This window comes from Zootoca vivipara, chromosome 1 (genome assembly GCF_965207765.1).
Source record: "Zootoca vivipara chromosome 1, rZooViv2.hap1.1, whole genome shotgun sequence".
Taxonomy (NCBI): domain Eukaryota; kingdom Metazoa; phylum Chordata; class Lepidosauria; order Squamata; family Lacertidae; genus Zootoca; species Zootoca vivipara.
The window spans coordinates 74,768,766-74,781,329 of NC_142582.1; the positions used below are offsets into that span (position 1 = coordinate 74,768,766).

The following is a 12,564-nucleotide window of genomic DNA, read 5'->3' on the forward strand; positions in this document are numbered from 1 at the left end:
GGATAGACAACCTGTCTGTCTTCAGCTACTGTGATCATCTGCAAGGGATTCCCACACAGCAGGATTAATGCTGCCAGCCTACACATCACATTTATAATAATAATAATTTATTATTTATACTCCGCCCATCTGGCTGGGTTTCCCCAGCCACTCTGGGCGGCTTCCAACAGAAAAATAAAATAAAATAGTCGATTAAACATTAAAAGCCTCCCTAAACAGGACTGCCTTCAGATATCCTCTGTCCTTTGAAGGCATCTTTGTAACACAGAGTTCATCTGCCATCAGGCCTGGTGCCTGAAGCCAGCTCCTCGTGGAGCACGTCTTTGGGGATCCTGCCACCTTACATTCAGTGGACATGAGCAAGCCAGCGCAGACCCCGCTGAGACAGGAGAGCAAACATAACGTGGGCTTGGAAGTGTCATGCACTTACATCAAGAGCTCATCTTTGCATGAGACTCTGCCCTGCCACGCGATGCCCAAAATCTTCCTGATGCAGCACACATGACAGGTGTTGAGGTGTGGCTCCCGGAGGGTATTTAAGTTACCCATGATTCACTTCCATTAAGCGGTGTGCTCAACACATAAACCTGGTAGACCTTCATCTTGATATTAGTCAGTAGCATCACCTTTTAAATGCATTACTATTTACTGACTTTATAGGTCCCTTTCTCTTGCCAAAGGCGACTCAAAGCCACTTAACAACAACAAAAGAACCCACCCTGAAACAAACAAAAACCCACACATACCAATACATTGAAACACCTTTAAAATACTCTCTCCAAACCCGTGGTTACCAACATGGGACACACGCCCCACAGGGGGGGGGCAATTTGGAAGCTTGTTTAGACCCAGTTAATGGCCTTTTAGGCTTCCTCCACGTGAATACGGTAGGAGTTTACTTTTTGAATAATAAGAATTAATTGCCACGGGGGCTGGGGAGAATAAAAGGATTTTAGAGATGCTTAGGTGGGGCATGGCCAAATAAAGGTTGGGAGCCACTGCTCTAAACTAAAAATAAAGTCCAAAACGCTGCAACTTTTCCTCGTAGGGGAGTCCCTCCCTCCCAGCCACCCCCGCTTTTCCGAGGTTCTTTTTTCTTGAACCTTTTCCCAGCCCTACAAGCGACTCTCCTCCTGCTGCTCCTCCCAGTCCTTAAAACAGGCTTCTTTCTTCCCCTCCTGCTCCTTCCTTCTCCGGCGTTGCGGCCCGCCTCCCCGCCCCGGCTCCGGAGCGGCAGGGGGCGCCGTCCTCTGCCGGCCCTTCCGCGGAAGGCAGCGTCGCTGGTGCCCGGCGGCGTCGGCGTCGCGGAGAGGCGTCTCGGAGGCCAGAGGGCAGCGGGGCGGGCCCTGCTTCGCTGCTTCCCAGGCGTCGGCGCTGCCCGGCCGTGGCCGGCCGACGGGTGCGGCGATGGGGATGTGCTTGCCCTGCATGGGGGGAGCCGCCGACAACGTGGTGGAGACGCCCGACCCGGTAAGCGGGGGGAAACCGCCTGGCGCCCCCGAAGCTCTCCCGTCCCCCACCCCCTCCGAACCCCCTTTCGCGATTAAGGGCCACCCCAGATGCAAAACCAGCCTCCGTCCCCAAACATGGAGAAGTATCGCCATTCAGTAGTAGCGAAACATTCCCCCCGCCCCCTTTCCACCTGCGCGTCGCTTCTTCTAGTGATCTCCTTCCCCTCCCTTCCCGGGTTGGATAAAACGCAAAGCGTGGCCAGCAGATCTCTTCCAACTCCTGGGGGCGCAAGCTTTAAAGTTTAAGACCTACTTAGAAGGAAGCGCACCGAGGGCCAGGTCAACGGCTGTAGGATCGCAAGCCCTAGAAGTTAGCCAGGAGACACACCCTTCACGACCAGCAGCTTGGAAGAAAATCCTATCGTGCTCAATAGGGGCAATAGTGTCTTGCTGCGTGCTTTTGTCTTCACGCGTTGGTAGAGTTGGAACAATCGTGCGCTCAAAAGGGTCAGGAGGTAGTGATCCCAGGTACATGCACAGAGGAATAGCGGCGAGTGAGTTTGGTGGTGTTGTTTTTTAAGCCTCAATAGGAGAACAGAACTCTGGAGTGTACAAGCCCTGCTGGAAAAAGAGCACCTACTTTGCTGTTAGTGAGAAAGAGAGAGAGAGAGAATACGCATTCTGTTGGATGCATAGTTCAAGGGTATTTAAAATATTTATAAGTGTACGAAATGCAGTTGTCTTCTAATTGCTCTGTAAATGCTTCTGCTGATATGAGAACACTCGGGGTAATCGTAACAGCTAACCCAAGACGATGTAGTTGCTTAGAAGCAAACCCCACAATCTCCAGAGGGGCTTACTCCTATGTAAGCATGCATAGGATTGCAACTTTATTGTTCACTTATTTTCGCAGAAAAAAATAATAGCATTTTTTATTTTATTTTTTAAAAAAATAGATGACATTTTTATAACAACGTACCTTATTTAATAGCACACAAACTACGGGTAAACTTGGTAGTTTGTAGAACAGTAAAATCCAGAAAGTTTGTGTTCTGAAATCCATATTTATCACTGGCAGCTTGATTTCCTGGGATTGCATCTAGACCAATTGATTTCTTGATATTATAGCAATATCAGTATCTTCCCTCCATGGTATCGAATTGAGGTTTTAATCCTACTTTTACATGATGTGCAATAATACATTTGTTTATTTCAAACATTTCTGTTCCACTCTAGATTTAAAATAACAATGATGATCTAAATTGAAGCATCAAATAAGCATTATAAAATACCAAAATAAAACATTACAGGTGAATATCATACATAAAATACACATTTAAAGTAGTATAATTGACAGGTGAATAAAACACCCTCCCCTCAAAACACCTATTTGATTTTTGTATTGGGCCAGGGAGGATTCTAAGCACATTTAGCTGAGCATAGTTAGAAATCCTCCCATCAGACCTGCCTGCTGAATGTGGTTGGAGGCAGAGCAGTGGGATAGTTTGTTTGTTTGTTTGTTTGTTTGTTTGTTTTACAAGTGTATAAACTGCTTCACAGCCTGAAACAGTGTATGAGATTTAAAAAAAGAGATAAAATACAGGCTCTGAAAATGCTAAAACCATTTCAACACCATGTACAATTAATAATCCATAAATGGTTGGGTCGTACCTCGGGGAAAGCCTTCCTAAATAAAAATGCATCCAGTAGCCACCTAAACATCAATATACTAGATGCCTGTCTAAATTTTAGCTGGTAATTGATTCCACAGGGCTGAATGCTCAGGGCCTGGTTTCTAGTACAGTGGTACCTCGGGATACAAACAGTTCGCATTACAGACTCTGCTAACCTGGAAGTAGTACCTCGGGTTGAGAACTTTAACTCAGGATAAGAACAGAAATCGTGCTCCAGCGGTGCGGCGACAGCGGGAAGCCCCATTAGCTAAAGTGGTACCTCAGGTTAAGAACAGTTTCAGGTTAAGAACGGACCTCCGGAACGAATTAAGTTCGTTACCAGAGGTACTACTGTAAAAGCTAAGCACACCTCTGGGGCATTCAGTATTCTCAGCAGTGCCTCATCTGAGGAGCACAGTTACTAGGCAGTAGTGGTGAGTAGTCCCTTGGATAACTACTTGGTCCCAAGTGGCTGAGGGTTTTAAATGTTAAAAGCAAAACCTTGAATGGTGCCCAGTAGCGTAGAGGCAGCCAGTGCAGTTCTTTCAGCAGAGGCATGTACACAAGGCCGTCTTAACCACATCTGGCGCCCTGGTGCCAAGATCCCTCCGGCGCACGGGGAGCTGAGAGGCACGGAGGAGGCAGCCCCAGGCTCCCCCTCCCCGCACGAAGCTCTGGAGGCAAGCGGGGAGCGCGAGCCTGGGCTGCCTCCTCCGTGTCTCTCAGCTGTTGAGCGGTGTCAGGCCGCTCTCCGGAGGCGTGCGGGGAGTGCGAGCCTGGGACCGCCTCGCCGTACCTCCCAGCTGTTCAGAGGAGGCGGCCCCAGGCCAGCGCTCCCCATGTGCCTCCGGAGAGCTGCCTAAAGCCGCCCAACAGCAGAGGCGTGCGGAGGCAGACACCAGCGTTCAGCGCCCCTTCTGTGCCACTGATGGTCAGGCTCCCTGGCGCCTGGCGCCACCCAGCCCGGTCCTAGGGACGGCCCTGCATGTACACCTAGTCAGCAACCTAAGTGCTACGTTCTGCCTGTTCAAGGCCAAGGGAAATTGCCACATGGAGCCTGGTCCACCGTGTGCAGAATTTGTTATATGCTATGCTATGTGGTTGATTTGCGGGGATCAAATGTACTCTTCCCCCCCCCCAATGTTTTCCCAGGAATCCTGACCATGGTCTTGAGCAGTGGGAGTTGAATTGCTAGAAAGGGTTCAATTTTAATAATTTCCGAAATGGCAGCTGTTGTAAAGTAGTGCTTAGGGTGTGACTAGGCTCAAGGAAACCTTTGTTCAAATCCCCTGTCAGCCACGAAGTTTCCTAGGTGACCTTGATCCAGTCTCTTGTCTCAAGGTCACCCTTTTAGTGCAGCTGTGAGGGTGAAATGGAGGGTGTGGGAATATCCTTGAAAACACACTTGAGCTGCCTCACTGAGAAAGGGGGGTTAAAATGTATAGCACCTGGAAGGCCAAAAGCTCCCTTCCCTGTGTTAAAACCTTTCTCATACTCAGACATTTTCTGTCTCCAAAATAATGTGCTGGAGATAATTTTCCTCCCCTTAGCTCACACCTCAGTGACAGACCCCAGGCTACTGCTTCAACCACTTCTCATTCAGCAGCACACAGAGGTTAAATCCGTCTTGTCTATATCTCAGTGTGTCTCTCTGTCTGTCTGTCTGTCTCCCAGCATTGGTTTACTTCGATTTCCCCTTCTCCTACCCTCAGGTCCTTCATGTTCCACCTTTTACTTTGCTGCAGGACCGGACTGCTCACTTGGTCACTCACTCACTGTTGTTGGGCTGGACCCCAAACATCCACACCCTCTCCTCCTTATACCCCCTTCCACTGCTGAACTCTCTTACCCAAACAAGTGTGCATGTAAATGGGCTAGGAGCAAAGGAACACTGAATCAGACCGTTGGTCCATCTAGCCCAGTACTGTCAACTTTGACTGGCACAGCTCTCCAGGGTTTTAGGCAGGAGACTTTCCCAGCTCAACATGGAGGTGAAGATTTCAGGGATTGAACCCGGGATCTTCTGCATACAATGAATGTGCTCTGCCCCTGAGCTACAGGAAATGAACACCGCCGCACTGTTTGTCTTCTTTCTTCCCACCACTGCATAGTCAGATATTGGGGTGAGTAGAACCCCAGTATTCTTCCACCCTGAAATGTGCCCCCCCAGTAGCCTCACTTGGTTGCACTTTGCCTAATGATGGGGCAGGCAGTGCACTTGGACATCTCATTATCAACTAGGAAATTAAAAGGCTTATATGCAGACTCAGGCAGAAATGGCAACTTTGGCTCGAGTTCTCAAGAACTGGGAATAATTTACTGCGTTGCAAAGACTGATGGGAAGTCCAATTTCCTCCTCAGTAAAGTTGGTGTGAAATAACTTCTTAAACCGCTCTTTTTTGTATCCTTTTCGCAGGAGCTGAAAAGAAGACAACTTGCAGAAGCCGCAGAAAAAAGGCAGATGGAGGTAGGCTGGTGTTTGGCACAGAGATTGACCCAGATACTTCCTTATTGAGTGAATGTGAAAAATAGATAAATGGCTGTTTTCTGGAAATTGCATGAGAGCCATTCCTGAGTTGCACTGGAGTATAGACTTTACAACTAATATTTTTTGGAATTAATATCCAGTAATAGTTTCTAGGTATCATATGCATAGTAAAAAAAACTGTGGGGAGGACGCCAGTATGTGCTTCTAGATATTCGGCTATCATAAATAACTGCAGCCTCCCAAACTTTTCGGGCAGCAACAGGATTGCTTTTCTGAAGAGTTTCAACAGGAGATGGCTGGACAGAGCAAGGCTCAGGCCTTCATCTTCCTTGCCTCTTTTTTTTCCTTTCTGGGGAAGGATGCCTTTGGACCCATGAAGAGCTCAGAGGATTCTGAGTCAAGGAATATCCAGAGATGCTATGTGGCCCGTGGATGCCATGCTGGATACCCCAGTTGTCTACATGGACAACTGCATTTCCGTGCGCTCTGGCACTCATCACAGTCCTCCATTCATGTCAGACTAATCTGATCTCATTTTTTGACAAAATTACAAGCCTGTTAGATGAAGGGAACGCTGTGGATGTAGCCTATCTTGATTTCAGCAAGGCCTTTGACAAGGTGCCCCATGATATTCTTGTAAAGAAGCTGGTAAAATGTGGGCTAGACAATGCTACCATTCAGTGGATTTGTAACTGGCTGACTGACCGAACCCAAAGGGTGCTCATCAATGGCTCCTCCTCATCCTGGAGAGTAGTGACTAGTGGGGTGCCACAGGGTTCTGTCTTGGGCCCAGTCTTATTCAATATCTTTATCAATGACTTGGATGATGGGCTTGAGGGCATCCTGAGCAAGTTTGCAGATGACACCAAATTGGGAGGGGTGGCTAATACCCCAGAGGACAGGATCACACTTCAAAATGACCTTAACAGATTAGACAACTGGGCCAAAGCAAACAAGATGAATTTTAACAAGGAGAAATGTAAGGTACTACACTTGGGCAAAAAAATGAAAAGCACAAATACAGGATGGGTGACACCTGGCTTGAGAGCAGTACATGTGAAAAGGATCTAGGAGTCTTGGTAGACCACAGACTTGACATGAGTCAGCAGTGTGATGCAGCAGCTAAAAAAGCCAATGCAATTCTGGACTGCATCAATAGGAGTATAGCATCTAGATCTAGGGAAGTAATAGTACCACTGTATTCTGCTCTGGTCAGACCTCACCTGGAGTACTGTGTCCAGTTCTGGGCACCACAGTTCAAGAAGGATACTGACAAGCTGGAACATGTCCAGAAGAGGGCAACCAAAATGGTCAAAGGCCTGGAAACGATGCCTTATGAGGAACGGCTTAGGGAGCTGGGTATGTTTAGCCTGGAGAAGAGAAGGTTAAGGGGTGATATGATAGCCATGTTCAAATATATGAAAGGATGTCATATGGAGGAAGGAGAAGGATTGTTTTCTGTTGCTCCAGAGAAGCGGACACGGAGCAATGGATTAAAACTTCAAGAAAGAAGATTCCACCTAAACATTAGGAAGAACTTCCTGACAGTAAGAGCTGTTCGGCAGTGGAATTTGCTACCAAGGAGTGTGGTGGAGTCTCCTTCTTTGGAGGTCTTTAAGCAGAGGCTTGACAGCCATATGTCAAGAATGCTTTGATGGTGTTTCCTGCTTGGCAGGGGGTTGGACTGGATGGCCCTCGTGGTCTCTTCCAATTCTATGATTCGCCAGAAGCGGTTTAGTCATGCTGGCCACATGACCCAGAACGCTGTCTGTGGACAAACACCAGTTCCCTCGGCCTGAAGCGAGATGAGTGCCGCACCCCATAGTCACCTTTGACTGGGCTCAACTGTCCAGGGGTCCTTTACCTTACATGAATTTAATATCCACTGAATTTGAGATTTATGTAAAAGAGCAGCCTTGTGCATATCTGTAATTCATTTAGTAAAGAAAAAGCAGAATGGAAAAGGTATTTGATGTGATTGTTGTATTGATTTTTATATATTAAAATAAACCTAGATTGTCATGTGGTTCTTGTGTCCCATTGTTCCTTTCTAAAGACTGCTTCTCGGGGTGTAAAGAATCCATCTTCTGTGGAGGAAAGGAAAAGGAAACAGGAGGAAATGGAAAAACGCCTGGAATCAGGCCCTGGACCAGGCGGCGGCGGACTGAGAGTAATTATGCATAAGATTAAATGCTGTAATTTCTTCTTCCCCACCCCACTTTTTAAAGTAATTATTGAGAGTGAGTTGAGTGATTGCCTTCTTTTTGCAGACAACTGTGTCTTGTAAAGTGCTTTATTGCTGTTGCGGCATTTGGCACAGGGAATCCAAATCCCTTTGACAGTTTGCTTCTTGCATAGCAATTTCATTGAACAACTGAAAACTATCTTTCAGAATAGGAGTGCAATGGAGTCTTATGGCATTTAAAAGTGAAAACGTTAAGTTGAGTAAATAATTTGAAAAATATTTTAAATTTATTTAAAGAATTTATAAACCATCCACTCTTTGGTAATGTTGTTGGGTGTAGAAAGAAAGAAAGAAAGAAAGAAAGAAAGAAAGAAAGAAAGAAAGAAAGAAAGAAAGAAAGAAAGAAAGAGTTAATATCATAGCTGCCAAGTTTTCCCTTTTCTCGCGAGGAAGCCTATTCAGCATAAGGGAAAATCCCTTTAAAAAAGGGATAACTTGACAGCTATGGTTAATATCAATATATTAAATCCATCTGTAAAACCAGCAGGGATAATATCCAGCAGTGCTACAAAACTGGTTGAATTGTAAGTTTCTTAAGCAGGCACCAGAAAGAACAAATTGTTGTCACCATGCTCATTTCCAGGTTGAGCGTATTCCAGAATCCGGGTGCCACCACACTTACCTCTGTGGCAGGTATCATTTACATGAAAATTCAAGGTGTGTGGCAGCCACAAGTGGCCTCACTTGATGATCTAGGGGTTTGAGTGGAATGCTATGGAACAGAATTGTATTTCCTAGGAGTATACACAAGCATTTGTTGTGTATTCCTGATGGTCCAAAATTATTGCTGGAGGTGTCCAATAAAAACCAAATACGAAAGAAATATCAATGCATAATCTAAATGTGGCCTCTCATGAGCAGATGAACTGGATTCACAAAATGTAAGCCTATTCCTTTGTAAGATAAAACCTTTGATCTTGATAAAGATCCCTTGATAAAAACAAGGCTGTGAATTTATATCCCCTCTTCACCTTCTTACGTGTGTTTTTTTTCATCATAGTGGCAAGTTGGGTAACTCCAAGAGCAGCTCCTGGAGGGAAGAAGACATCCTACTGCCAAGACCTTGCCAGTACTTGCGACTGAATGGCACTTGTTTGGTGTCTGGTTTTTGCCATTGTTTGCCTCTGAAGATGCAGCAGGACTTTGCCACCATAGCAGGGCAGGGAAAAGATGTGCACTAAGGATATTGTCAAGTGAAAGCGTCACAATGCACAGCAGAGTTGGCCAAAATAAACAGTCCCCTACTAGTTCCGTTGCCATATTCTAGAGTTTTGCATGTCTTAACATATTTGAGGGGCCTGAAGAGAGACGTATGTAATAAATGAAATTTTCCTGCCTTGATTCTCTAGGAAATCCATTCTGCTTTTTACGGTGTGCCCAGATACTTAGCTCTGTCCTTTTCTCCCCTTGTGTCACACTTGTAAGATTTAAGTCACAGTCCTTGAATCTTAACGTGAGAGTGAGTATTTTGAGGATAGAAGCTTTGGTGCCTTTTAAGGGTGAACTCATATATTTAAGAGAAATGTGACCATGAGGTAAGAAATTGTGTCTTATTCTTAAAAATGCTAACTCTGGGAGGGCAGTGGGCAATATTTATGGGACTTATTTTGCTATCTCTCATATTTCCTTCTACTGCATTGAGAGTATGTGATTGTGAATCACTTAAAATACAATTAAGCCAAAAAGGGTTTGTCTGCCAGCAGTTGTCTCTAAGTTGGTATTGAATTATGCCTGGCATGTCAGCTGGGTAGACAGTGCAATGCCTTGACATGTTCTGCTTTCTGGCTATTTGGAGAACCCGATTTCTTTATTTTTAAATTAGTATTCTGAAACAAATATATGGAATATTCATGCAATCTCTTTGAAGACAACTAAGGAATAAAATCACCTTATGGGGGAGATGGTTTCGCCTTTACTTTTTGTGCTTAAAATTAAGTTGGTGGTTTCTTGCATGCTCCCAAAGAATATTTGGCTTTTTAAAAAAATCTGTCAGTAAAAAATGTACAAAACAAAATTTAAACTATATGCAACCCGGTGTGTGTGTGTGTGTGTGTGTGTGTGTGTGTGTGTGTGTGTGTGTAAATAAAGTGTCCAAATGAACTTCCTCTAACTTAAACAGGTTATTTAACTTTTCCCATCCCACAGCATTGTTCTAGGTAGTGCTGATTTTCAAAGAGCAGGCGAATCCCTACAATAAAATACCCCATTGAAATGGAATGAAATTAAGTTGGAAGGAATGTGCAGTTTTAAAACCTCTCAACATTCTGCTGAGTTAGGCTTCTACTAAATAAAGTATGATTCTTGTTTTCTAGCCCACAGTAATATAATGTCTGCAGCCTTTCCCCTAAAGGTCAAACTGTGTCTTGAATTTCATAAGCTATGCTGTATTTATAACTAAAACTGTCCAAGTGCTTTAACAAGTTAATTGAGAATGGGATGTTTTCCCTTTCTTTGGCACAAAATAACACAGGTTGGAAGTGATGCATTTGGCCTAGTTTTGAGAGAAATGTTGTGGGTCACGGCAATTTCCCTTTCACTCATTAGCTTTACACGGTGTATCATGTAGTATCTGCCAGGAGAGAGTCCAGCATCTGTCTTCATATTTGTTCACGCAATGTGATTGTTTTAATAAATATTGTGCAGAAAGTCTGGCCACGTTGTAAAATACTGATACCTCAAATACAATTATGGGTATTTGTGTTGCACTCATACTGTATTTTCTTACTGCTTTTTCCTGGTGTAATACCAATGGAATAACACTTGCGACATCTAGATTTCCAGTAATGCAGAGCATCCTTTAAGAGGATGATGCTAAGAAAAGTTATTATTAAAGTGCCAATTTGGGAATTAAGTTGCCTGTGCTTTTTTTTATTACTTCTGTTGACCTCCTAAAAAGGGGGTCCGTGTTGGATTGAGAGCTTTCTGTTGTCAGCACTTTCTACATTAATTGGTGCAAAACCACTGTTCTTTCAGTGTGAGAGGTCTCAGCCCCTTCTTGGCTGAACTTTTTATAGTTCTCTTGCTATTATAGTTGTCATACTTCAAAGGTCTGTGTACTTCCAACTTTCAGAGCCTTGAATAATGTGGACTTTGTGTTTGAAGAAAGGAGTGAGTGATTTTATGTAACACATCATGGTGTCGTAGAGAGGTACTGGAATTTTGTTTGTGTTATAAGTTGTGCTGTTTACTTATATTTGCCAGAAACACTGCAGAAGAAGATTTAATACAGAACTATGCCTCTTTAAAACACATTTTCGGGAGCAAGTGTCATTAATTTCACTAAGAGCAAGACTGAATTACAGCTTTATATCCTATTGTTACATATTTGTTGTGATCACTCTCCTCTCCAAAGGTGACTTGAGGCTTCTTAGGAATGATACAATCCTGCTTACCCCCATTTGCTATTGCAGAGGCAAGGTGTCTGCCTCTTTTTGTTTGTGTGCAACCCAACAAGCTGATTCAGGGTTCTCACACATCCAGAACAGGTTATTAGTACTTTGAGAGCAGATAGCCTCTATCCAGTCCTGAAAATGTGAGTGCATAGTAGAAAGAAAACCATGTACAAGCTGTAGACAAACCAGGCCCTTTCCATAATTTTTTGGAATGTGCAAGTTCTACCAAAATCTAAGGGATTTGGAAGTAATGTATAAAAAGATCTTAGGTTTTAGATATCAAAACGATATTGGTTGCAGGTAGAGTCCTTGATGCAATGCCCCTGGAGCATTACCAGACATCTGATGACACTACATAGGAGCAGAGGTTACACACATGCTTGTCTTCTGAGATCTGATGCCATTCTCCTGGGATTTTCCATTTTGTGTGCACAAAGCATTGAAAAGATCAAGGCAATGCTAGCCTACATGGAACACCCTACAAGTTGTGTAGGCTTCTAATTTGGATTGAGACAATGATGGTCAAAAGATCCATTCCGTCAGCAGCTCATGAAAAGTGACTGTTCTTATAGCTGCAGATTAGGATTACTTATAGGTAAACCTATACTGTAAACTGCCTCGTAAGCCCTGGTGTATAAAATAAATAGGTAGTGCTTATGGAAAGTGTTTAGCCCCCAAAAGACTGCAAAATCTGAGTAGGTTTAGGTCAGTCTCTACTTGTTTGTGAGAGCAATACGCTGCAATGAACCACTGAGAGTCTGTTTTTTAAAAGTATCTGTTTATTTCTAATGCACCATGTGATTTCAGCTCAAATTTATACAGTCATCATTCAAATAATCCTCGAACAATGATTTTTCTAGGAAAGGCACAAAAGTTGTCAAGTATAGACAAAAGAAAATTAGCAAAACCAATAAACCAAAACCTTAGCATTCCTATATATCACAGAGATGTGTAACATAACCACTCCCCAACATTTATCTACAGAGAATGCATGTAGTATTTTCATATTTTACCCAATATGCTCAAAAACATAACTAAATCCAGCGGCAGAGAATATCCCACCATCACACAGTGGGACAATGGTCTATAACTGCCTATACATTTCTATAACCACCTAAAGCTATACTGTACCCTTCAAGCACAACAGCCAGGAAGAGCTAATCTAAAGGCAAATACCAAGCACCCAAACAGCAGATACATGGGAGTACTACTGGTGATTGCATTCGCATGTCAAGTTTGAAAGTTTCAGAACAGGGAGGGGGAAGCTGTGCACTTTCATATGTTGGGTTCTCGATTCCCACTAGGCCTGGCTAGT

The 12,564-nt window shown here is 44.1% G+C and overlaps 1 protein-coding gene across 1 annotated transcript; it reads left to right on the forward strand.

Moving 5' to 3' along the window:
* Positions 1 to 1,326: 1,326 nt before the first annotated feature.
* SVIP (small VCP interacting protein) lies at positions 1,327 to 10,704 on the forward strand. Its single transcript, XM_035117562.3, has 4 exons — positions 1,327 to 1,470; positions 5,541 to 5,591; positions 7,669 to 7,782; positions 8,858 to 10,704. Exons 1-4 carry the CDS (start codon positions 1,408 to 1,410, stop codon positions 8,870 to 8,872), a joined length of 243 nt encoding a protein of 80 aa, XP_034973453.1. The 5' UTR covers positions 1,327 to 1,407; the 3' UTR covers positions 8,873 to 10,704.
* Positions 10,705 to 12,564: the final 1,860 nt, after the last annotated feature.

Excerpts from the sequence above, each read along its gene's own strand:
- SVIP (XM_035117562.3), top strand. The coding sequence starts at position 1,408 with ATGGGGATGTGCTTGCCCTGCATGGGGGGAGCCGCCGACAACGTGGTG. Across the intron at positions 1,471-5,540 it reads TGGTGGAGACGCCCGACCCG|GAGCTGAAAAGAAGACAACT; the intron begins GTAAGCGGGGGG and ends TCCTTTTCGCAG. Across the intron at positions 5,592-7,668 it reads CAGAAAAAAGGCAGATGGAG|ACTGCTTCTCGGGGTGTAAA; the intron begins GTAGGCTGGTGT and ends TCCTTTCTAAAG.